At 55.4% G+C, this 25,950-nt stretch overlaps 2 protein-coding genes across 7 annotated transcripts in view; one reads left to right on the forward strand and one right to left on the reverse strand.

Annotated features, from left to right (window-relative positions):
• ARHGAP22 (Rho GTPase activating protein 22) overlaps nt 1-6,815 on the reverse strand; it is a 117,863-nt gene extending 111,048 nt beyond the window's left edge. For 2 of the 3 annotated variants that reach the window (XM_006118141.5, XM_075934643.2), the window contains exon 1: nt 5,863-6,815. In XM_006118141.5, coding sequence (XP_006118203.3) covers nt 5,863-5,896 — 34 coding nt within the window. In that variant the 5' untranslated portion in view covers nt 5,897-6,815. Of the gene's footprint in view, nt 1-2,655; nt 3,224-5,862 lie in introns of those variants that run through there. The other variant, XM_075934644.2, reaches the window with a different exon arrangement.
• A 2,531-nt stretch (nt 6,816-9,346) lies between these two features.
• Nucleotides 9,347-25,950, forward strand: part of WDFY4 (WDFY family member 4) — a 187,578-nt gene continuing 170,974 nt past the window's right edge. For 2 of the 4 annotated variants that reach the window (XM_089780037.1, XM_075934640.2), the window contains exons 1-2: nt 17,017-17,776; nt 24,146-24,414. In XM_089780037.1, coding sequence (XP_089636163.1) covers nt 24,163-24,414 — 252 coding nt within the window. In that variant the 5' untranslated portion in view covers nt 17,017-17,776; nt 24,146-24,162. Of the gene's footprint in view, nt 9,501-9,577; nt 10,302-17,016; nt 17,777-24,145; nt 24,415-25,950 lie in introns of those variants that run through there. The other 2 variants (XM_075934641.2, XM_075934642.2) reach the window with 2 other exon arrangements.

Raw genomic sequence — 25,950 nt, forward strand, 5'->3', positions numbered from 1 at the left:
CCACCACCCCCCAAATGCTGGCCCCAACCTTTCTGCTGCTTCTCCCCCCCACCCAAAGACCTTGCTCCCTGCTCTCTCCTTTCTGCTCCCCCCTCCCGCCCATCTTCTGGCCCCCACCTGTTCAAAGACTTTCAGGCTGTGTCTAGACTGCATCCCTTTTCCGTAAAAGGGATGCAAATTAGACACATCGCAATTGCAAATGAAGCGGGGATTTAAATCCCCCTGCTTCATTTGCATAAACATGGCTGCCGCTTTTTTCCAGCTCGGAGCTTTGCCGGAAAAAAGCACCAGTTTGGACAGGGATCTTTCAGAAAATAAAGCCTTTTCTAAAAGATCCCTTATTCCTCTTTAAAAAAGGAATAAGGGATCTTTCGAAAAAGGCTTTCTTTTCCGAAAGATCCCCGTCTAGACTGGCGCTTTTTTCCAGCAAAGCTCTGAGCCAGAAAAAAGCAGCAGCCACGTTTATGCAAATGAAGCGGGGGCGGGGGATTTAAATGCCCATTTCATTTGCAATTGCGATGTGTCTAATTTGCATCCCTTTTACGGAAAAGGGATGTAGTCTAGACACAGCCTCAGTGTCCCAGGCAGAAAGACCAGAATCAAGCCTAGAAGAAGATAGGAGGTGGAAAAACGAGGCCTGTGAGAAGTTTGAGATTTGAAGCATTTTCCCACCCCGAACGGAGACAAAAGCCAAATCTCAAACTTTTGCGACCAACAAGCCATAAAAAGATTGGTTTCGGGGGGAGAAAACTAAAGGAAGACAATTGGTATGGGTCAATCAGCATGGTTTTTTGGTGAATTTTGTTGTAACTTTAGACTGTCATTTTCAACTAAATATAGTTCCTAACCCAAACCTTTGTTTTAAAGTCAGAGGTGCTCTAACACATTCAGCAAAGGTTACCAATGCTTTGTGCTAAGAAATTTGACCGAGTTCCCCTGGCTCCGTGAAGAGTTTCAGTTTGACTAATCAGTATTTTTCATGGGGAGAAAAAAGCCACAGCTAGCTGCAGTCTCAACATAAACCTCTCCTAAAGGTGGAGTGATTCCAATCTGCAAGGCAGACTTGACATTAAACTCCTCGTATGTCCACTTAGCGTGCGAATGCAGGTGCCGTTCTGGGAATCCAATTTAAAAGCAGCCTTGTCTCAACTGAGGCATAAATAATTCTTACCGCATGCATTTAGGAAGCAGGATGTTATCAGTGACTTTCCCAGATCCCACCAACAAAGCATTAAGGGTCTCTTCCTAAAAGGGATTATGAAGCAGCTGTGTATGGGGAAGCAGAGGACCAAGGCGCGGCGTTACTCAGAGTACAGCAGCTTCGGCTGGCTAGACGCGCTGCAGACGCACAAAACGGCAATCAGCTAAATCTGTGCCAGCCTGAACTCGTGTCAGTGGCCTGAGGGTCTGAGTCCATCCCCACCGCCCTGGCACCAGCTGCCTCTTCTCTTTGTATTCTCCGCAGGTGAGCCCACGTGGCAGGGAGGTGTGAGAACAGCCGTGAAAACGATGGTGCTTAGGCTGCTAGGACGCAGGTGGGAGCTGCCAGCTGGTGACCGCTGCGGGGAGGGGAAACCCAATGGGGAAAGGAGTCCTGGCATCCCGAAGCCCCTCTCCATGATGCTTGCAAAGTGAGTTAAGAGCCTCCTACTGCTACCAGGTATCCCTGCCCAGCTCTGTGCTGCCCGGAGGCCCAGTCCCCCTCGGCGTGGCTGTTTGTGGTCCCACAGCTCAATTTCTCCAGGAGGAGCCCAGGCTGGGGCTATGATAGAACAGGTTAACTGGGAGGGGCCGGAGCAGCTCCCTGCCTGGGTCCCACTGCAGGCCGGGGCTGCTCCGGCCGGCCAGACTAGCCCCCTCCATGGCAGGCCTGGTCCACCCAGCTGCAGGTTACACGCTTGGCTCCCTGGGGAGCGGGGCCGGCAGGGGCTGGGAGGGCGGCTCCCTGCAGGAGAGGCCGCAGTGCGCGTGAACCACCGAGACTTTCAGCGGTTCCACGGTTACCGTTTTCGGCGGCTTTGCCATCCCGAGTTGGGACCTGGCCAACGCGCAGGTCGGTTTTCCGTTAGAAGTGGGCTGAGTCCAGGGCCCCCCCCCCCATCAAAAACCTCACTTCCTCCTGCCGCTCACTGACCCTAGGGAGCCGGCAGCCGTTTCTCTGCTGAAAGCAGAGGCCTTTCGCTGGGGTGAGGGGGCCCCACTGGGCCGGCTGAGGGACAAGATACGCCCCCCCCCGGCATGTCCCCCTCCTGTACCACCTCCCCTCAAGTGAGACACTGCAACGTGACCTCCCCCCATCAACAGCCAGGCCCCAGACAGCTGGGGCACCCCCCCACCCCGCCCACCGACCTGCCCAAAGCAAGCATGCTGATGCAGGCACCTCACCAAGCCTTGGCCCGGGCCCCAGCGCACAGGGGGTTAAACCTGGCTCCCCCTCCCTGAATGAGGCACCAGAAGGGGAGGGTGCCTGGAGACACCTTTCAGGGTGGGGCTCGGCTCCAGACTAGGGGCAGCCCCCAGCTATCCAACCCGGGCCCGGCCTCCTCTCAGGAAGTCCGAGATGCTGCACCAGTGCCCTCCCAGAGGCCTGTGTGATGCCCGCTGCCCTGGGGTGAGCCAGGAAGGGGTTAAATCCCCTTCCCTGGGTGCACTCACCTCTCGCGAGCACCCCCGATCTCAGGCTGGGCCTGCTGCCTCGGCGGTGGGGCCATAGGGACTCTGCACGACGGCTGAGTCAGATGCAATCTGGATGTGAAACCAAAACCATGCAAACCCCTTCCAGGGTACGAGTCCAGCAGGGGCCTCTCTCCGCACCGTCTCCTCTCTCCAGTTGTCTCTGGTCCTGCCCTGGAGGCAGCGTCTTCCTCCTCTCCAGGCCTTTCTGGCCCCAGCTCTGCAGCTGGCTCACTAGGCGCCTCCAGCTCCTCTTCATCTCAAAGTCCAGGCCACTTCCCCTGTGGTTGGTGGGGGGACCCCGGCCCACCCGCTGCATGGGGTCCCAGCCCAGAGGCCCTCTAGCTAGCAGCCGTGCCACGTCCTTTTACCTGCGCTGCATTGCAGCTCTAATTCTCTACACCACTTGCCTGTGGCTCCCTCACATTCTTCACCTTGCCTCAGGGCTTTGCCCTCCTGGAGTCGCAAGAGCCTGCCCAGAGCTTCTTCGCATTCCCCTCGGCCTCTGGAGTCAGCCAGGCACACTCCTCCGGCTCTAGGGAGGAACTGATCTCACCTTGGCCCTGCAGCTCTTCTTATACTGGCCTGCTGGCCCCTGATTGGCTACTTCCCACCCAGCCTCTCTAGGCAACTTGGAGAACCTCTCTACTGCCCTCTTCTGTGGCGGGGGACCGAGTCCACCCTGCCCCCTGTGACTTCTGAGAAAGTGTCAGGCATGGACACTGGCCTCTGTTTGTCAGAGGCTGGAGAGGGATGGCAGGAGACAAATCGCTTGATCATTGTCTTCGGTCCACCCCCTCTGGGGCACCTGGTGCTGGCCACTGTTGGTAGACAGGCCACTGGGCTAGATGGACCTTTGGTCTGACCCAGTACGGCCGTTCTTATGTTCTTATGGAGTGTCCCACTTGCGCAAACAGCTGGCCCCTATTTTACAAGGCCGTCCCTTAGGGTGACTGCCGGGCCCTTAATGGGTTAATTACCACTTTAAACACTACACTGAAGCGTAGGATGGATCTGTTATATGCTTAAGCGCAGCAGAAATGTGCACCCGTGAGAGAAATGCCTGCTGGGGTGCGAGAAATGGCATTTCCCTAACACATGGCCCTCACCTCTCACGTGGTTTTCCTGTATTTCCATCCCACGGGGCAGTGCTAGCCAGCACAGCTCACCAGGCCAGTGGCAGGGGGAGAAACCGAAGAGAGAAGCCACAGGACCGAGCGCTGGGCGGGGAGGGAAGAGAAGGAAGGGAAGAGCCACAGGGACGTTCACCCAGACGCACCCCTCTCGGAATCACTGCAGGTGACTATCCCATTGTTACAGCCTTCTCCCTTCTCTGTAAACCGCCGGCAAGTTCCCGCTTCACAAAAAAGACGCCTGAAGAAAACTCTGGCTGGTCTCCCCTGAAAACTTGCGTCCACGTGAAAAATCCCCCCCGCATCCCAGCGAGCCGGAGCTCTGCGGAGCAGTCTCTGGAGACAGACTGACAGACGTCGTCTTTCATCCACCTAGCAGCCCCGTACGCAGGAATTTCACGGGGGGTGTTTTTGTAAACGCCAAGGAAGCGTGCTCTGGCCAGCTGGGAGAAGGCTGGGGCTATTTTCCCAACCCCCCCCCCAGGAGCAAGGCCCCCCCTGGGCGGGGGGAATCCGTCCCAGTCTGCGTTTGGTCCAATGCGCTGCGCCTGCCTTCCCCTGACCGGCCAGAATCAGCCCCACAGGGGACCATGGAGGACCAAGAGGGGGGGGCTTTTGCACCTTTGCCCCCCTGTGTATGGGCCTGCTAGCTACCACCTCCAGGGGGTGGATTAACTACAAAAACTCCCTCCACGCCCCAGCCCATTGCTGCAGGAAGTGGCGACACGTGAGCGTCTGAAGCGTAGATGTAACCCACCCCCCCCCCGGGGGTGGTGCTCTGTCCCATGGGGTGGCCCCCAAACCGCGTACAGAGAGGCTGATGACTCTGCTCTACGGCCTCAGCTGAGAGCCAGCTGGCGTGTCGCTCCTGCAGCTGAACTCCAGAGGTTCCCAGGTTCGAGTCTGCCCCCAGATGACGGGGCTTCCTGACTGTCAAGACTAAACGATGCTGAGCTCCTCACTGTTTCAGCTGCCCCGGGATTGCTGTGAAGGGCAGCACCGGATCACACAATGCCTCCCCTTTGCTAGAAGATACCCCCTGATGGGCGGGAGTGTAGACCCAGTCCTAGAGGTTCTGTAACATGGCACAGGTGTAGCTTGTGACTCTGGGATGTTTCAGACACAGGACCGGTTTGCCCTTCTTTGTCGTTTCCAGCAGCAATCCAAGAGTGACTCTCCCCCGCCCGCCTCGCTAGAGGGGGTCAGGTGCTAGGTTACTTGCTCAAAACTACTTCAGGATGCTTTGGGCAAATCTACCATTCTCCAGCTGATCTCAAGTGTAAAGATTCAGTGGCACATCCTGGTGCCAGAGAAACGCCCTGGAAACGGCTCCTGCTGCCCACGAGAACCCTTTCTTGGACCCCGGGCAGCTTAGCAGGGATGCAGCTGCAATTCTGAACTGAAAAGCCTCCCCATCAACAGATCAACGCCCCCCTCCACACACACACACACAAGTCACAGGCAGAAAAGGAACAGCTGCTTGAACTAAGTGCGGTTGCAAGAATAACTCCCTCACTCCGGTAGTTTTAATGTGTCGCTTCGGCACTGGAGCGTCATGGGGGGTTGGCACACTAGATAACAGGGTAGCCGCTCAGCCGGCAGGGCTGTCGTAGAGTCACAGACTCCAACGCAAAAAGGGGCCATTTCGTCTGACTTCCGTTGTAAGCCAGGCCAGAGAACACGCCCCACGGTCATTCCTAGAGCAGCTCCTTCAGGAACGCACCCGATCTGGATTTAAAATTGGCCCGTGATGGAGAATGGTAAATGGTTCCAATGGATGGCGTGCCTTCTTGCCCGTTTCAACGGGTCTAGCGCTGGCCTGGCTTGGCGGAGTCTCTTGAAAAAACAACACACGTTCCTGAAGGTGGCACAGGGATGAAAGTGCCCACGAGCCACCTTACAGGGCAAAATTCTAAGATTCAGCTGATGGGTGACTGTGGACAAGAATAAAAAGTTTCCTTCTGCAGCTGATTTGGAACAACTCCCCCCACACACACACACTCACACATGTATTTTCCAGAGAGCAAACCCCAAGATACACGAGATCCTTACTCACCTCTCCTGGCCTGCCTGATCTTGGGACTCAGCATCTTCCTGGTTCCGGCGTCCCCTCCGGTTCAGCCGTCAGCATGCTGCCGTCCACCTTCCTAGCTTCCTCGCCCTGTTGCCGTTCATCACGGCCCAGCCTCGCCCCGAGATCCACTCCCGCGACTGGCTCCGGAGAGATGCCGTGCATTTAGCTAAATAAACCTTAATGCATTATTTATCCAGCCCAGAATTAATTCCCATCCAAACTAGCCATTAAGTGCCTCAGTAATTACTGTCAATAAATCACTAGAGCCAGAGACACAAGGGCCAGCCCTGGCTGCTTCTAATTGGCCGTGCATCAGTGTTATTAATACAGCCCGAGCAGGAGTCCAAGCGCGGCCCCTGGCTGTGTTTTCCTCTGCACAGACGCTTCCCACTCGACGAGAGTCAGACCAGAGTTGAACCGGCACAAGCCCGAGAGAAAAGGGCCCAGAGGCCACAGCGGGGTCGCTCACCGCTCTGCGCAGGCTGCCCGTTCGGAGAGAGCTGGTCCACAGCGGAGGGCAGCTTACTGAGCAATGCGGTCGGCGCGCCGGCAGCGTGGGGTTTGTATTTCAGAGCGCGAGGCGCTCCGGCAGCCGGGCGATGTTGGCAGGGAGGGTTTTTTTCAAACCGCGCTGCGTGGGGAGGCTTGCACGGGTGCCGGGGGATGCCATCGCGCCCGGTCGGTTCTGTAAGCTGCCTCCCCCCTCCTGTCGAAAAGGGAAAAGCCGGGACTCAGCCATTCCAGGGGAAGGACAAAGAGATGATGTAACGGTGACAATCCGTTAATTGGAGGGGAATCTAATCTGCCCTGCGAGCTGAGATGCATCCTGCAGGCGGCTGCTTCTGGCACGGCCCTGCCCCTCCCCTTCCCCCTGCCTGCAGGCCTCCTGTGTAGAAAGCCCTTCTGCCGCATGGGAAGGGAGGTCGCTCGTTTGCTGGCAAGGCGCACGCCCTGCAGCATGCTACACTGCTAAGAAGCGCTTCCCGACAGCCGATGCCTGTGCCGAGCGCGCGGCGAGACGCGTCCTCTTTCCTCCGGGCGACAGGCAGCGCTTGGGTCCCGAACGGCCCTCCCCCGCAGCTACCCAGCATCGCCCGGCCCAGCCCAAGTCACGGCCCCCAGGGGAGGTGTTCAAGCGTCGGGGGAGGCTCCGCTGAGCGCAAGGCTGTCCATTATGCTCTGCGCTCACCTGGGATCCTGTCGGACACCCCGGCAGGCCGTGCAGAGGCGGCAGGGCCGCAAAGAACCTGTCCATCAAGACAGGTTGCCAGATGGTTTCAACAAAAATCCCAGACACGCTTGACATGACATCACAATCGACATTCCATCGGATTTCGAAAACACCGGACAGATCTATTGTCTCCATTTGTTTCCCCAACAGAAAGCTCCAATACTGGACTGCCCAGGCCAAGGCGCCTAACTCTGGGAAAGGATCCCAGCCGGAGAGAAGCACCTATCACGGGCCTGTTGGCCAGAAGCTAAGGCCCTGGTCAAAGGGGTTTAGGAGCAGCTCCCCGTCCAGCTTGCTGATTCCTGAGAGTCCCTTTCATCAGTGCTAATTCTCCCAGTCCCCACCTGCGTTCCCGAAAGCTGAGTGCTTTGGGAGCCACCTAGGACAGATTCAAATGCCTCCCGCTGATTAGAGCACCCGCACCTGGCAGCACATGTTTCTACTGGTGGTGCACATCTGGCAGGCCTCAGCGCGCATAACAAAATTTATTCCACACAAGGATGGAAAAACTGAGCGTGCCCGCTGGTCCCCGCATTGTATGGGGAGGCTGGGAACCTAATAACATGCTGCTTAGCATTGCCCTGGGCGTGCTGCAGAGCAACCTTTGCAAAAGTGGACCCAGGTGCAAATATTTATGCAGCTTGGGCCCGATCCTGCTGCTTTGCCTCGGGAGTGGGCCTGAGCCTCCCTTCAACTCTCTGGCTGCCCTGAGAGCCGGGAGAGCTCTGCACCTCCCTGGGAGCACTGGGTCGTGTGCAGGATGAGGCCCTGTGCAAGCACTTAGAGCTAGAAGCTGGTGGGGGGGGGGCACTTTAGGGCCACAGCTGCTGTGCTTCTCCCCATGTGAGGGCTAACCCCAGAAAGGCCTGCTGGGAAAAGAGGCCTATGAAGAGTTAATCCACAAGGAGGAGAGTTAGCAGGAATTAGAGACTCAGAAAGGGCCTTCTAGGGAATGCGACGCTTTGTGTTTAGCCAGCTCCCGCTGGGGTGCTATTTCTGTGCCTGGGCCCACATTTCCAAAGCCACCCTCCTGCTGAGTGCCTATCAGAGCGCAGAGGAGCCCAGCTGTAGGCTGCATACCCCCACATGAAGGGAAGTGTAACAGGGCAGGTCCGTAAGGGCTGAAACAGCCCTGGGTGAAGGCTGGGGCTGGCACCCAATCAGAAGAGGGCTGGAGACAGCCAATCAGGGCCTGGCCAGGCCCTATAAGAAGGGCTGCTGGTGCACAGGAGCTCAGTGTTGCTCCAGCTGTAGAGCAGGAAGGGCCTGAGTTGCCTGGTGGACTAGAGGGTTCCTGAGACAGAGGGGGGGAGTTCTGGGCAGGCAAACTCCCAGGCTGAAGTTTGAGGGGTAGCAAGGCTATGGGGTGGGCGTAGGCCCCGGCCCCCTTTGAAGTGCTGAGTGGCCATTTCAGATGGAAGTTTCCCTGTGATGCAAGGGTTTGATGATGACTGGCAGTGAGTCACTGAGCCACAGTGGGCCTAGGGGATTTGGGCTCTGGGGGGGGGAGGACTCCAGAGTGTGGGGCACTGCGGAGGGCAGTATTGTGGGCTGGGAGGGACATAGGGCCTGGCGAGCAGTGGAGACATTTACACAAAGTAGGTAATGGAGCAGATAAAGCCACGGAGACCACCATGAGGTGGAAGAAAAGCCAGTTCCCAGGCCGGCCAGCAGAAGGCGCTGTGGAGGTGAGTCCCAACCTGCTCCAGGAAGGAGGGTAGCAGCAGCCACCGCTGGCTGGCATCCAACCCACGTGCTCTTTGCTAGGGCCCCGCTGTAATGACTTTGTAAGCAGCCCCTCTTGCAGCCAGAGGAGGCTAAAAAAGCCGGTGTCCAGCACACGCCCCGGGGCTGGGGAGCACAGCGCACACGCAGGGCAGTGAGAGAAACCCAGGGATGCTGTTCCGGGCGAGCTGCAAAGTGCCCTGGCTCAATTTCTGAGACTGCAGAGCGAGGGTGCCAGAAAACCGCTACAGGGCAGGCTGTGCCCCGACTCGCCCCGTGCTGCTGTCAGCTGGCTGGCTCGTGACTGCGGCTCCCACCCGGAGCCGTCTCGCCTCGGGTTTCACAGCCAGTGAGCTGCAACCCGGAACTGGGTCCCTGACTATCCCAAAGGGTTGTGTGGGAGGCCTGGCTCCTGCCTTGCATGGAAGGGCGGCTCTCAGCCAGCATTCCCCCTGCAAAGACAGCTGTGTCTTGTCTCCCTTCTTCGGGGGCCGGGCCCTGGTGCATGCCATTCGCACTTGGCCCAGCCGCCCCTCGGGCACGAGGGCTGAGCGGAGCCGTCCCTCCCCAGAATGCTGCCGCCGGCCAATAACCACGGAGGATGCCTTCCTCCTCCTCCTCAGCGTCTGCTCCCACATGCAGGCCAAGGACGTGCTGTAAACAGGTGATTGATAGCGTCTTACTCAACCACTGACGCAGAGCTGGGCCATAGCCCGGAAGCGGCTCGTTCTGGGGGGCTGAAATACTCCTCTGATGACTGTAGCGGAACCTGCTGTTTGCCGGTGGAGCTGGGTGGCCTGTCCTGCCCGGGTTTGATGTCTGCCCCGGCTGGGAAGGGGTTCGGTAGGGCTGAGAGAGCTTGGCGGGCCTGCACGGGCTAAGGGTGATTGGGTGAGTCCTTCGTGGGTTGGGGTTCAAGGCCAAGCCCCGTACTGGTCCAAAGAAGCAGCAAGCCCCTTGGAGGCAGGCACCAGAGAGGTAGCAACAGCGCCTTTGCAGGGGGGTTACTATAACCGGGGCTGTGGGGCTTTCCTTGCTGGGGAGGAGGGGGGCCAGTGTCGTTGTGTGAGACTCGAGGGGCTGCGGGGATACGAGCCTCCTGGCCAAAGATTCACACTCAGGTCAGGAGACCAGAGGCTGCTTGTGTGTGCAGGCCGCCTGCCCTCGTGGGGGCGGGTGTCGTCCTCACGGGCGCCTTTCCTGGAGGGGACTTCTCTTCCATGGGAGCGCGGCGTGGTGGCGTGGCCTGCCTGGGTTCAGCCGCTTCAGGACCGAGGCTGGGCAGTCCTGTTGTCAGCCGCCTTGGCAGGCCAAGAAGCCCCTGGCCCGTGGGGTATGTTCCCCAACACTCTCCCCTCTCCAGCTGCAACCCGGGGGCCCTAGGCCTGGCTGGTAGATGACGAAGAGGCCCTCGGTTTCCAGAATCTCAGCACATGGCTCTCGTGGCAAAGCACAGCGGGCACAGGTAAGTCCTAGGCCGGGGAGAGCCCAGTCTGAGGGGTAAAGGGTTCCTGGTGATGAGCTGTCAGCTACAAAGCGCTTTGTCCAAGCCGGCCCGGGTTTGTAGAGGAGCCGTTCCAAACAGGCCGTAGTGCAGCTGAGGCGAGTCTGGCCTACCCCCAGCGCTGATACCGTAGGATTTCCTCCGCCCGGACCTTGGGGCTGCCCATAAGAATTCGGGACAGCCTCCTGCATTTCTGCAATGCCGGGTGTGACGCTGCTGTTACTCCTCGGCCAGTCAGGCCTCGTGTGCGTAGCTCCAAAGAGCAGCAACCCGCTGAGCCGGTTCGGTCCAGCTCAGGGATGGCGGTTTACATATTGGAATCGTGTTGATAGTCAGAGTCCTGCCTGGCATCTCTTCTGTGCACAGCCTATAACCCAGGCCTCTGCCCACCACAGCGAGGTCTGTGCCAGCCACCGAAAACCAGGTGGGTACAAGGGATATTTACTTCTCTCACTCAAAGAGGTCTTGCTGTGGAGTCTGAAACAGGACTTGATCTTTCTGATGGCTATGGAAGGCCTGACTTTACATGGAGGGGGCTTTTTCTACCCTTACAAATAATGGCCAATCGGTTCTCCGGTTTTGCCAGAGGGGGTGTGTCGGGGCAGGGTGGGCTCACATCTTGGAGCGGCAGGGGCAGTCCTTTCTAGCAGACTTGCCTTCCCCAAAAGATTCGCTAGGTATTGCAATTAGACGTCGCTTCCTGCTTGTCCTGGCCCTGCAGACCAGGCTGCACCCCAGAAGCAGCCGGCAGCAGGTTCCCGGCCAAGGGGAGTGCGGAGCTAGTGGGGATACCTGGGTTCTTCCCCCTCACACCTAGGATCCGGGCCTGCTGGTGGCTGCTTCTGGGGCACAGGACAGGCATGGAGCTGCCTTAGCGCCTGCTCCCGATTCCCCTGCTGCCAGGAACCCCAGTGCCCGGCTTCCACCCCCGGTGCTGAGTTGTACCCTGTCATTTAAACCCCCCTGGCCTAAACCCATTAGTCTGTAAAAACCAGAAGCAGAGCCCTCGGCTCATCAAACGTAGAAGGAGCGTGCTTAAGGAAAAGTGAGCATGCAACAGATAGAGCCCCACTGGGCCGTGTCAATCAATGTTTGCAGGGTCTCGCTGGCATCTGGAGGCAGTAACCCCGCTCCAAGAGATGAGTCTGTCCAGACACTCGGGGAGAAGAATCTTTTCAGCTCCGGCCAGCGCCCGAGAGTCGCATTTTCCTTGCACCACCAGCTCCTGAGGCGGGTGGTGGATGGTAGGAGCCTCCTAACGCACTTTTAAAAAGTGGCTTTTAGCCCTCGTGGATTCGGAGCCAGGCTGGACGAGGGGAGCCCGACACAAAGCTCCCGGGATCTTTGGCCTAAAATGGGTATTTCAGAGCTCGCGGACGGTCCTGGGGGCCTGATTTCTGCTGTAACCATGGAGCGTGCCACAGTACCAAGGCAGATCTTGTCTGGATTTCAGTCCTATTGCCCTCCAGTGGTCTGTAGACACAAGGGCACCCTGCACAGTATTCAGGTGTGGCCAGGAGGGGTGTGTAGCTCTTGGGGGGGGGGGGGGGGACACTGCAGGGTGGAGGCTGTGCCCACTGGCCACTCACATGTGGTCCGGCTGCCGCTTGCTGTCCCGCCCGAGGGGAAACTGAGCCGGGGCTCCATTAATACACACGGCGGGGGATACTGGAGAGTCAGGAGGGATGATAAGGGAGACAACTTGGCCCCCTGCTTTCAATGCTTCAGGTCCCAGAGGAGGAAATGCTGGTCGGTGACAGGGGCTTCACCCGGCAGCCCAGAGAAAGGGGCTGGGTACCAGGGCTGGTGATCCTCCAGGTGAGATGCAGTGTACCTGTCTGGCCACGCGGTGTCAGCATTGCCCAAGCTAAAGTCAGCAGAAAGCAGGCAGCAGAAAGCGGAGTGCCCGGGGCTAGATTGCAAAGGGGGCTTGGCCCACCACCGGGGCATCAGGTGATTAAACAGCAGCCAGCGTTGGGTTTCTCTGCCTTCCCGTGTCTGAGCCCTTGCAGCGCGCTGGGGTTACCGTGTGCAGCTGCTCTTCACAGCCCGAAGGGCCGGGAACTTGGCCCTTTACTCCAGCGTGCGCTGCGGTTCTCATCTGGTCCTGCAGCTCCAGGAGTTGGGGCGTTGAGGCAAACACCATGGCTACGTCTACACTCACGGCTTCTTGCGGGAGAAATATGCAAATGAGGCTAAGCATGGAATATCGCCAAGCCTCATTTGCATACCTAATGAGCCGCCATTTTTGCAGAAGAGGCTCTTGCGCCACAAGTCGCTGTCTACACGGCCCCTTTTTGCGCAAGAAAACCCCTCTTGTGCCATGCCGCTATTCCTATAAATAATCAGTGTAGCAACACTGAGCAAGAGGGTTTTTCTTGCGCAAGAAGGGGCCGTGTAGACCGCTCCTTCTGGCGCAAGAGCCTCTTCTGCAAAAATGGTGGCTCATTAGGTCTGCAAATGAGGCTCGGTGTTTAGCCTCATTTGCATATTTCTTCCGCAAGAAGCCGTGAGTGTAGACATAGCCCATGTGCTGTGAGCAGCGGCCCCTCTAATTTTTCCCATGTGTGCAGAATAAATTTTGTTCTGTGCACGGAGGCATGTGCTGATGTGCACCACCAATGGAAATGCAGGCTGCCATCTGCGGGTGACCTGCTAATCAGCTGGGTGGCTGTCCAAGCATTCAGCTTACAGAGAAGGAATGCGGGAGGTGAGATAAAATCGCAGGAGTTTGCAGGGTTGCTGGGTTCCCCACTCTCTTGAATCCAACCAGTGAGTCCAGGCTGCCGGGCTTAGACAGCATTTGTAAAGGAATGGCAGGAGTTCACAAGCCAATCGGTTTGGGTGACATTGGTTTCTAGGCGGCGTGGGGGCTTGATGGGTGATGGGCCTTTCTCTGAGTCCAAGCCACTGTCTGCACCTCCATATCTGAGTCATTCACTCCTTTGCTGGGTCCCAGGCCCTGGGAATCTTTAACCCGGCATCCCCTGGGACCGAACCAGGGCACAAGTCCATTCTGTGCTCGCTGAACCAGTCTGCGTGGGAGCTGCATTAGTCTGTTTTAGCCCAACTTTGCCTTTCAGAGCGTTCAGGGTCTCCTCCTCCTCCTCCTCAGCGGAAGAGCCTGCAGATCTGTGAGCGGTGCTAGGAACGCCGCCCCCGCGGCACTCGCATAGCGAAGCCTGAACACCAACTAACGGTGCTTCTGGCGAGGGGAAGAATTTCTTTCCTTGTGCGAGTGCCCCGGAGATCAGCTGACAGGAAATTATCTTCCTGAGGCTGGAGCCCGGGCAGAGGAGGGCGTTAAAGAGGGAAGGAAACCAAATTCAAACATTTACATTGGTCTTACGTTGCAAGGGGGTTGATTTTTTTTTTTTTTTTTTTAAGTTTGTTTTAGAAAGAAGGCCCGGCTTGTCAAAGGCTTCAGGCAGGAGCCTTGCTGCCTCTGAGGATTTGGGCTAGAAGAGAACTTGGCGTGGGGGGGGAGAGAGCTCAGTGGTTTGAGCATTGGCCTGCTAAACCCAGGATTGTGAATTCAATCCTTGAGGGGGCCATCTGGGGCCAAATCTGTCCGGGATGGTCCTGCTATGAAGGCAGGGGACTAGACTCCATGACCTTTCCCTTCCAGCTCTAAGAGAGAGGCATCTCCATTCATATAACCAAGCCTACTCTCGGGTCCTCAAGGTGGTACGCGAGACTCGTGTTGGCCCGGCGAGCTTTCTGTTTACCAGCGCGTGGCGGGTTGTGCACTGACGGGGCCGAGGTGGCTGTCACCTCTCTCCTGCGTGAGTGGACAGGGGATGTAGCTGCTGCTGCGGGAATAAAGCCAGGGTTTTCTCAAGGACGTTCCAGCCTGCTGGGGCGGGTTGGGTTTGGCCGATGAAGGCGTTCCACCTGGGCAGCTGCACTAGCCCGTCCTGAGGCAGCGTGGCTAGCCCAGGGGGGCAGCACCCTTCTGGGACACCTGGTTTTCTATTCATCGGATGCCTCCTTTCAGAGGAAAACGTGCAGCTGGCGAGAGCATTGCTGGGGAGGGCACAGGGCAGCTCGCGTGCGTGGGCGGCAAAGCAATGCAAGGCAGGGCGAAGAGATGCATCTTGATTAGAATGAATATCCAGGGACGAGAGGGCCTCTCCAGCGCCAGCCCCGTGCTGTCCGTGCTGCTTACGGCCACGCCTGGCTGTGCCCGTCCAGCAGGATGCAGGCTCCGTAGCACCAGTCGCTTATTTCAGGCAGGTCAGCTGTTGGCTTCCTTTGCTGGCTTCCTAGAAGCACTCACCTGGCCTGCTTGCCACATGTGCTGGGCTGGCCCCCAAAGTCTGCAGAGGAAGAGCCTGAGGGTGCCTGGCCATCCACGGATGGAGGTTTTTGTCCCAGGAATGCTCTCCAGTTGATCCGGTGCTCCTTGGCTACTGCTGCCCCTGTCGGTATCCGTTTCCTGCAAGGGGCAGGCCACACGGGCAAGGACTCGATCTGTCCTGCCGTTAGGGTTGCCAGGTGTCCGGTTTTCACCCAGACGGTTCGTTATTCAGGTCCCCTGCCCAGTAAAAAAACCAGAAAATACTGAACATGTGAAATGTCCGGTATTTCCTGGTTCCCTCAGACAGAAGCCCGGAGGGGATAATTTTCCCCTGCCGCATCTGGCGGGGGTAGGGGAGTGAGGAGCATAGGGCCATTTAAAGGCACAGTGCCTCTTTTTTTTTTTTTTCTCAACAACTTTGGTCTCCCCCCTTTTCTTTGTTTTTCTCAACAGAATTTTTTCCCAGTGTTTTTTTGGGGGAAGGGTGTTCAGTATTTTTTGTTAGACCATCTGGTAACCCTACTTGTCATGGAGACATGAGAGGTCCACCTGCGGCGTCTATGCTGGTCCACGGCGTTCCAGTGGCGTCTGAGCGAGATATCTCGCCAGGCCGGTCCTGCCAGCAATTGGCATCACACAGTGCTGTCCCAGGACTGTGGGCTCCAACAGAGCAAAGGGACTGCAGGACTCCTGGGTCTGGTCTTTGTGTCAGTTTCAATCTCCTTGTGCCACTGCTTAGCCGTGTGTCAGAGAAGGCACCCAAGTCCAAGCTGGAATCCTGGCCGGGGCGATCACAGGTGTCCTGCTAGACATCCGGGTATGGCACTGCACACCCCTCGCCCCTCTGAGATCCTCCTGCCCCCGTCTACACAGAGGGAAGCGGGAGAAAGAGGTATAGGAGCCCCATTTGACAGAGGTGGAAACTGAGGCAGAGCGATGCCAGATGACCTGCGCAGGGTCACAAGGGGGCCCTAGGGTGCCGTGAGGAGCTGAGCCCTGAGCACAGGCAGCAGACACAGCCTGCCTCCCCTGTGCAATTTTTGGGCGGGGTGGTTGGATGATAACGGTTGGCTTCAGCGAGGCGGGGATGGGGTGAGAGGCCTGGCCCTACTTCGGGGCTTTATGCAAAACGGGGCTGTCTCTACCCATTGGCCTTCAGCGAGGGCGATTTCCTTCCAGCTCCTCAGGGCATACACCTCCTCGCCAGGCCCCGGGGTGCTCAGACCATGGCTGTACCGAGCCAGGGCTTTCCTGTAGAACTGGGGAAAACAGCCCCAGAGGAATAGGCCCCCATTCCCCATGGCTGCCACAGAAAGCTGCTCTCAGCTCTACGGTTTTCAACTGACACCGAAAAGGGGAAATATTAAGCACAAACAAGTGGAAACGTTCAGGCTTGTCTCGGCGCTAAGCAAGAGGCGTGTCCTGTGCAGTTCTCCAGGCGAGCTCTTCCTGCCGGAGCCTCGTCCCCGTTGGCTTGTACTCTGCCCGGGTGGCCTTGCCCTGACTGGAGGCAAGTCGCTAATGGCCTCATGCAGACCCGTCTGTGGGTCAGCCCCTTCCAAACCCAGATCTGCCCGGGACTGTGAAGAATCTGTCTTCTCGCCGGCCCCACTGGTGCAGCCCTGCTTGCTTTACAGCTATAGGGCTGGACTAATCCTGCATAGGCCTGACACGAGCCAGCTGCATCACTGACCTCCCCCCCTCGGTAACTGCGCTCATACGCGCAGCGAGGAGAACACACTGACGTTCGGCTGTGTGAAAACGGAGCAGCCAGAGGAAAACCTTCTGTTCTCGCCTGTAAACCCGCTGCGCCTCAGACAGAGTCCTTTCCATGTGGTACTATGAGGGAATGTTGGTTTGGAGCCTCCTGGCTCCTTGGCCCTGGTTTTGCAAGAAGAGGGAGGGGGTTTAACAAGGATGTCTTTTCTCCTAACTGTTTTTGTGGCATTTGAGTGAAATGGGTGTTAACAAAAGAATTTAAACACCCTGAACAAAATCCCTTCCTTCCTCTGTTAATTACATTTCACTTGCTTGATATGCCGGTCGTCATAATCCTAGTTCTCTAGTTGCCCACATCATATTGGCCAGGAGAATAGGTTAGAAAATGCCTGAATTGCTAGTTGAAACAAAAAACAGGACTATGTAGCACTTTAAAGACTAACAAGATGGTTTATTAGGTGATGAGCTTTCGTGGGCCAGACCCACTTCCTTAGATCAAATAGTGGAAGAAAATTGTCACAACCATATATACCAAAGGATACAATTAAAAAAAATGAACACATATGAAAAGGACAAATCAAACTTCAGAACAGAAGGGGGATGGGGGGGGGGGAAGGTAAGCTAATGTCTGTGAGCTAATGATATTAGAGGTGATAATTGGGGAAGCTATCTTTGTAATGGGTAAGATAATTAGATTCTTTATTCAGACTCAGGTGTAAAGTGTCCAATTTAGGCATGAATAACAATTCAGAGGATTCTCTTTCAAGTGCATTGCTAGTGTTTTTTAAAAGAGACAAGCTTAAAAACCAAATCCAACCCCATCCTGGCCTGTTGTTGTAAAGAAGGGGGCGAGGCAAAAAGCCTTTGGCTTTGATTCCTAGGTGGGTCCCCAAGTTTGTTTGGGTCATCAATGCAGTTTACCTTGTTGGCGTCAGGGAGGCCAAAGACTAAACAACCTTTTGAAGTGGTATCTCCAGATCAGAGGCAGGCTGGGGAGGGACGTTCCTACTGCCTCCTGCCCGTGTCCTGTGGCTGGAGCCAGCGCCTTGCCCTAACAATTCAGCAAAGCGTAAAGAAAACACCCTTTATTTGTTAATATTGGCACAAGGGAAACTCCTTGATGTCTGAGGCCGGAGAGAAGCCCAGCTCCCTCTCAGCTCAGCTCAACTGCTGAGAGTCATTTTGGCTCCCGCCGCTTGTGGTTTGTTTTATGCTTCTCCACTTCTGCTTTCCCCAGGAAATAAGCACAGCAGCTAATCAAGTGATTCACAGCGAAAAGTTTAAAGAGCAGAGTGGGAGTCTCCAACTGCTTTAAGATGCCTGGCTGGGCAGCTGTGCCCCAGACACCAGAAGAAAAGCCGCTTTTCCTGGATATCGCAGGTGCTCGCTCCGGAAGTCGCTGAACCTGCGTGCCCAGGTAGATCAGGTTTGCAAGGGGCACTGAAAGGGTGGGGTTCACTGCTCTAGCAAAGCAGGAGGCCTCTGTCATGCTCTGTGCTTTGACAGAGTCACTTTCAAATGGCAGGGGCCGGTGTGAACGTTGTGCACGTTGTGGGGCTGGTGGGAGAAGGGGAATGGTGGAAATACAGACGTTTGCCTCTGTTCTAGGGACAGCAGAGGGAGCCGAGGTGGCAGGGGGTATCAGCTGCTGCTGTTCGCAGAGTTCTTTGATTTGCTGCAGCTGCCTCCAACTCTCCTACACTTCTCTTTTTTGGGTGCTCCATGTTGTTTTCATTCTGCTCTTCTTGGGGGCCTCTTTTGGAGATAGACTGCCCGTGGGTAATCTCCAGTTAAACGGTAACTAGCAGCAGCCAGGGTACTCCCTAGCATCAGGGAACAATATTTCATTGACAGCCGGACCTCACCTAGAAGGGCGAAATCCCCCATACTGCTCCGACTGTACCTGGTACATAAATCAGTGCAGAATCTGACCTGACAAGGTGACTGCAAGCAGTTTGTTTTTTTTAACGTGGAGAACAAAAGCAGGCAAACATGAACGTCCCATCGCCACATTTTTGTTGCGCATAGAAAAGCTGTTCAAGGTTGAGCAAGCAGAGCCGCCCTTACGAACCTGAGCATGAATTAATGATTTGCCAAAATGCTGTATAGAAAGGCCTGCTTTGAAACACAGGTAGCCCGCCCCCCCATAACTGAGAGGTGGTCTCATCAGAAGACAACACCGGGCCAAATTCAGTCTTGATAGAAATCTATTGGTTTCAATGGAGCAACGCCCAAGCATGTTGTGTCTAAACGAGACATGTTCTGTCGAGAACAAAACAGAAAACAGAACAGTGCTACAGAAACCAAGTACCTAATCCGATGAAAAGGATCCTTCTGACAATGTACAGTGCTCTCCACATTGGCCAGTGTGTTCAATAAGCCAGTGATTCAATAATCCATCCTCTTATTTTTGTTTAGGGAACTTTTAAGGGCTCAGCCAAAAGAGGGTCTTATTGCACTCAGTGCTGGACAGACCTAGACGAGAGAGGCCAGAGCCCAAAGAGTTTACCAGCCAGAGAGACAAGACAAAGGGTGGGATGGGAGTTGCACTTAGCAACCTTAACACTTAGCAACCTTAACTAACTTCTTAGCTTTTCTATGGCATGTGAGCTGGGAACACACTGTCAATCTCTTGGTTCATGTATTAACTAAGGGGACGAGGAGTGGGCAGACCCAGAGCCTACGGGATGAAGTTAAGTAAAGGAAAATGTATCTTGACTATCGGGAGACTCTTCCAATCAGTGAGATCTGTCAGGCTGTATTTCCTCAGTTTCTGGCTGCGGAAGGTTGGGGCATTTCTCTCTCTATCTCTGAGGCCAGGGAAAGCTTTGTTACCCAGCTCTTCTGGGGAATGGGGGTTGCTGATTGGAAGGTGAATTGCTTTGCCCCTCCCTCCTATGGGCAGATCCAGCTCGGAGCAGGCAAAGGGGGAAGGAAGCACCAGCTGATGACGTCAGCCAGCAGCAATATTCCCTTGAATCTTTCCTATCCCCGTGCAGATTTTTTCATCAGTGTACAGAATAATTTTTTTCTATATGCACCAAGGCATAGACCAATGTGCACCACCAGTAGAAACACAAAAGCTGTGGGCGCTCTGCTAATCAGCTGGGCAGCATCTGAATCTCTCCTGAACAGCCGCACAAGTACACTGGCCAGCAGTGCCGGCTGTCTGAAACAGTGCAGACTTCTTTTGTGCCCCTCAATGGCCGGGTGAACAGGTGGGAATCAGGTGCGCATGGCACTGTGGTTGGGGGCAATGCCAGCGAACAAAGTTTTCTAGGTAACAGAGTGCTGGATAACAAAGCTTTCACTGTAGTGACTTGAAAACAAGGGTCCTTGCCTGACTGGAGAGGAATGGCGCTGAGGACCCAAGACTGCTTCCAGCTTTGATTTTGGGCCCTACTTGGTTTTGACGCTCACTAGAAAACGGGGGTGTGTTACATAGAGCAGAGAACTGCTTCTGGAGAGAGACCCGCGCCGCAGCATTGGGAGCCCACCTTCCCAAATGTTTTGATCCAGCATCTCGTGTTAAAACAAATAAAAGAAAGTTCTTCTTCACACAGCGTGTAGTCAACCTGTGGAACTCCTTGCCAGAGGAGGCTGTGAAGGCTAGGACTATAATAGAGTTTAAAGAGAAGCTAGATAATTTCATGGAGGTTAGGTCCATAAAAGGCTATTAGCCAGGGGATAAAATGGTGTCCTTGGCCTCTGTTTGTCAGAGGCTGGAGAGGGATGGCAGGAGACAAATCACTTGGTCATTGTCTTCGGTCCACCCTCTCTGGGGCACCTGGTGCTGGCCACTGTCGGCAGACGGGCTACTGGGCCAGATGGACCTTTGGTCTGACCCAGTACGGCCGTTCTTATGTGACCTCTCTCCGACTACCTGCTTTACCATCTCACGAAAACGTTGGGTTGAATCTCTCGAGCTCTGAGCTTGGGTCCTTGATAGACAGATTAGACCAAAATGTGATCTGGTGCTGGGATTGGACCAGGGGAGGTACAATTTATTCTCAATGAAGTCAACCACAAAAGAAGTCTGCACTGTTTCGGACAACGAGGCTCTTGCTCACTGCCAAGCCCCATTTTCCATTTAAACGTAAGAACTGCTTGGCTGGGTCAGATCTAAAGTCCATTTAGTCCAGTATCCAGTCTTCCAACAATGCCAGGTGCCCCAGAGGGAATGAATAGAACCGGGAATCACCCCTGCCCATCCTGGCTGATAGCCATTAACGGACCTGTCCTCCATGAATTTACCTAGTTCCTTTTTGAACCCTGTTATAGTCTTGGCCTTTATGACATCCTGTGGCAAGGAGTTCCACAGGTTCACTGTGCCACAGGTTTGCTCCTTTTCAGCCTGCATGCACCTACACTCTACCCATAGCTTGAAATAAGCTATGTAATTTGAGCTATGCATGTTGCGTAGCTTATTTCGGGTTAATTTCTAAATAGCTTATTTCAAAATTTGGCGCTGTCTACACAGCCCTTATTTTGAAATAAATTGCTATTCTGAAATGTCCTTTACTCCTCGTGGAACAAGGTTTACAGGGATGTCGGAATAGCGAGCCCATTAGATTTCGAAATAACGGGTGTGCTCAAAAGACGCGGAATAGCTAGGCTCAGAGATGGCCCAGTCATTTTGCTCTGTGATTTCACACAGCTGTCATTTAGAATAACAGATTAAAATTGTCCTGGTAAGTTTCACTTCCCCCTTTTTTTTTTTTTTTTACTGCTGCCACTTTCTGAACAGCAGCCATGGGCTTCTTGGATCTTTTTACTTTATTGTGTTTTAAAGACCCTTCTTCCGCGTCTTCTCGGTATGTAAAAATGTTTTGTAGCCTGTCAAAATGGAACAGAAAACAGCGTGTAATAGCTACAGCCGAAGGAGCCCTTGGCGGTGTCACAGGTGGGCTACGGAAGTACAAGGGGTCTGTTAAAACTGGTTCCATCAGTGGTTTTCATTTTTTTTCATTTGCAAGCCCTAAAAATATTTCAAATGGAGGTGCAGGCTCCTTCTGAAATCTGAGAAATAATCTTTGGGTGCAGGGCTGCTGAGAGACTTGCCAGACCCCCTCAGGCAAAGTCTGGGTGGGGGAAAGTGCCCCAGAAAAGGCAGGGCCTCAGGAAAAAGGGGCGGGGCTAGGGCTAGCCTCCACCAGCTAGGCCTTCAGGGCCTCTAGTGTGTTCCGCATGTGGCTCCAGGGGCGATTTAAAGGGCCGAGGGCACCCGAGATAGCAGCAGCTGAGAGACCCGGGCCCCCGTGTGGCTGCCCCCCTATGTTCCCCCTCCCTTTTGGCAGGACCTCAGGAGGGAAAACCACTTGTTTAGACTCCTCCAAGAACAGAGCATCTCGGATCCTCGCGCCATGGTAGCAGATCTGTGCGGCAGGGTCGCTATATTTTTTCAGGGGAATAGAGAGTTTAAGGGATTCATGGGTATTTGTTCAACAGCGCTCAGCAGAGGAGCTGAGCCTGGCCTAACTCCGGGTCTCTTGGCTTGAAGTATTCTGCGCCTTCCCTCTAGACACAAGTCTCAAAAACGGAGCGGGCTGCAGCCAGCACTTGGCAGGGGTTCACCGATCAGTGGTGTCCTTCTATGAATTCCACTCCTGGGATGGGAAGGGTGAACTCTGTTCTTGGGGAAATGCAACATAATGGAGCCTGGACTTTTTGGGTTGCGCAATGATCTCATTTTAGGGTGTTTCCAGCCTTGATTGGGTTCCTGCTGCTGATGTTTTCCTGTGTGTTCTTCCCTCTGTACTTAGCTTTCCAGGCTCAGTATGACAGAGCCGTAGACGTCAGGGTGAAATCCCTCCCTCATTAGAGTCCCTGCCAAAACCCCCGTTCTCTTCAGTAGGGGGTACAAATTTACCCTCAAGGACCAATCTTGTGGGGCCTTGCGGATGCGAGCAGGTCTCATGCAAGCCGTGCCCAAACAAACAAAAAGATTTGTTAAATAAATGACTAGTTGAAAAAGAAAGTTTCTATGTGTAGGAAGCATCTCATTGTTCTCTAACGTTAATCGTGTGTGGCGTGTAGTGGAGGATGAAAGGGGCTTCTCTCTTGTTCGCATTAATATACTGGCCAAGCAAAGTGAGCCTTGATGTTCAGTTTCTCTGGGCGCCACGGGGTAAGTGTGTCGGCTCGATTCCAGGATTCCAGGAATGCTGTAGGAGTCAGTGGGCAGAACTCTCCTGATGGGGGTGAGAACTGAGAGACACCCGTTTCCTCGGATTGTAGTGTTCTGATTGTGTCTACAGGAATGACGTGGCAACCTCACCGAGGCCCATGGCAGGAAGCAGATTAGGGTATCATAGGGTTTCCCCTGCCCACAGCATCAAAAGGCACCCTCTGGGCCGAATGTCAGCGGAAGTCAAGCTACCAGGAGATTCTCACTTCCTACTTTGGCTAGCCCCCACACCCGAACTCTGGCCAGGCCCTACAGCCCCTCACCTGCAGAGACATCCGTGGGCCCTAGTGGTGGTGAGTTCTGTCTCGGGCCTGTATCGGTTCAGCTGTACGCTAAAAGTGTGCCACCCTCTCGTAATACCACCTTGCTTTTCATCCATACATATCAGAGCATTTTATAGGCAGGCCAACATCTTTATCTTCACTCTACAGCTGGGGAAACTGAGGCCCAGGAGTGGGACTGTGACTTGCCCAAGATCATCCAGCAGGCCGGCAGCAGAGCCAGGACTAGACCCCAGGTCTCCTGAGTCCTAGCCTCACGCGCTATCGGTTCTCTCTGTTCAACAGATAAGCCAGAGGCGGCAGGGCATCCCGTGATCACACGGCCCCGTGGCCCTGCCTACACTGCAGTGTCAGCTGTGCCGAAGTGGCACCTGGTGGCCACTAGAGGGAAAGGGCTAGTGGGGAGTGAGAAGGGCAGAGGTCGGAGGGGAACTGAGGCAGGAGGGCACAGAGAAGGGGGGCCAGGCTGGGACTGAGCAGGGATGGCACAGGGTAGAGGAGCTGCTCTGGGCCGGCCACTGCCCTTCCCCAGTGATCCGTCCTCCCCCCTCGCTAAGCACACTGTGTCAATCTATCATCTTGTTGCACCGGGGAGCTCCGAGGAGGGTGTGTGTGACCCATCCCTGCAGGATCCAGCCCCAGAGAGCCAGGAATGAAGCCTGGAGGGGGGAGCAGTGGACAGCAAGCTCCTCTGAGCTCCCGGGGGCCAGGGCAGCAGGAAAGAGGCTCCGGGTGGAACGCTGGTCCCAAGCAAAGTCCCTGGGAATTTTGCCACTGACTTCCATGAGGCCGGGACTCCGCCCCACATGATTTGCGATGAGCGTGGTGGGGTCTTAGAGCAGGGAGGCCTCGCTCCGTGGGTCCTGCGAGGCTGCCCCTGAATCCTGCCTGGAGCAGGCTGACGCCCAGCGGGAGGCTGATGAGCCTGTCGGCCTGCGAAAGACTGAACGAACTCAATACGGTTTCTGGGTACTGTCCCTCCAGGGCCGCGGCTGCCATTTGCGGAGCCAGCTGGGGCAGCGTGTCACACGGGAGACACCGCCTCTCTGCTCTCTCCTGGGGGGGTTGGGCTGCTGGCTGCCGTCATTCTGGAAAGGGAGCTCCTGAGATTGGCTGGGTCCCCTGTGCCAAGGGCAACCCATCCGCTCCCCCGGAAAACCCTACAAGCACAGAACCAGGGTGGGATTCTGTTTTTCCCTGGAGGTTTCGTGACATGACACCGTCTTTAAGGGGCGAAGATTAATCTTCCATTCCTGGAGGCTCCGGGACACTGCGGGAGGTTGGCAGCCCCAGGGATAACCCTTGTTTTTATTCTCAGGTCCGTTCGGCCACGGCATGGACCCGGCCGAAGAGCTCCGGAAGCAGCAGGGGGATTTCCTAGATGAGACGGGGCAGGAGCCAGGCCCCGATGACGACGTGGAAGCCCCAGCACAGCCTGAGGCCGGCCGGGACGGGCAGCAGTGGGGCTGCGCCGACCTGTGGGAGACCCTAGCCAAACAGTTTCTGGAGTACGAGCGGGCGTCTCCGTTCCTCATCCCGGAAGAGCAGCAGAGGAGGCTGCTGGGTTTCCTTCCGCTCTTCCTAAAGGTTTGCTTGTCGGCACCTGGCTAGAGATGTTACTCCTAAGACTCTATGGCCTTGCGTGTCATTTACCCTGGGGGCGGGCGTACGCCCCAGCATCTGTTCTGTGGCTCTTTCAAGGGACAGAGAACGGCAGGGGCGTTTGTCCTTCAGACACCCTTCTCACAGCCCCTGCAGGGTGTGTGATTGCACCGGGGAGCTGCGCTTTGGGGGACCAGGCAGACAGGAGCAAGGGATCTGCCAGCGCGTGGGCACCTCTCAAAGCGGGAGTGATGTGTGAGGGGTCGTGCCAGCTGTGCCTTTTGTTAAAAAGGATCCGGTCAGGGTACAGGTTAAGCCGGGATGAGGAAACTGGTTTATGCCACCTGATGGCTAGGGAGCAGAGAGTAAACAACCGGATGCTTGGAATAATAATGTGTAGCGTATACAACCCTGTTCTCTCAGTTGGCTGGCTTTGCAAAGGACACGCTTCTACATGAAAGCCAGCCAACTGAGAGAGTCATCTTGTTAATGATCTATGTGTCTGTTGCAATATGTACTTCCTGCCCCGAGCCATTTTACGGAAGAGGAAACTGAGGTACAGAGAGGTGATGTGACTTGCCCAGGGTCACTCAGAGGCCATTGGCAGAGGCAGGAATAGACCCCCACCTCTCCTGTGTCCAGATTGAGAGCTCTATCCACTAGGCTGCACAGCCGGTTCCTACAGGTACTCCCCCACCTTTGAAACTTGGAGTGCTGCCTTTGTTTGACGGGAGCAAACCGGCAGCCAGAGGGGTGAAAGGAGCTCGGGTCTTACAGCCATTGGCACCAGAACCTAGTGGGAGGGATGGAAAATGGTTCCTAGTTTCTAATACATGACGGCTGCATAAAGGATGCTGGGTTTCCAACTCCATCTGGCTGTGAACCTCAGCGTGTGACAGTCATGCTCCTCCCCTGCAGATCCTAGGAGCGATGGCCCAGAGCGTTTAAGTCCAGATTTCAGAGACGTCCTTCCACCAGCTCATCTTCCTGCAAAAGAGTCTCGGGTTTGGGGACGCCCCATTTTGGGGACAAGTTTTTGCTGGTGGTGGTGAGTGACGGATTAGTCACCGACGTCACTGTGGCAATCTTTCTCAATCGGTGTGTGATGGGGTGCGGAGGCGGGGTCCGTAGGCATGGCTTGTTCACCACTGTTGCATAGATCCAAGGATTGCTGTCTGCAAATTGCTCCCCAAGCGCCGAATGGTCCAAAGGAGTTGGGAAGAGGCAGGGAGTGAGAACACAGAGCATCACGGGTGTTGCCTCCCAGCACATGGGGGACACACAGACTAAATAGGCCTGGCAAAGGACATAAAAGGCAATAAAACGAGGTTCTTTAAATACACAGGGAGCAAGAGAAGAGGAAGGAAAGTGCAGGTCCTCGACTTAGTGGGGAAGGAGAGTTAATAACGGAGGCCATCAAGAAGGCTGTAACGTTTAATGCCTCTTTAGTTTTAATCTTCACTAAAAAAGGTGCCTCAACTTCACTGTCATTTACACCGGAGCGGAAGGAATACCGTCCCT

Source organism: Pelodiscus sinensis, chromosome 8 (assembly GCF_052426305.1).
Source record: "Pelodiscus sinensis isolate ZL-2025 chromosome 8, ASM5242630v1, whole genome shotgun sequence".
NCBI lineage: Eukaryota > Metazoa > Chordata > Testudines > Trionychidae > Pelodiscus > Pelodiscus sinensis.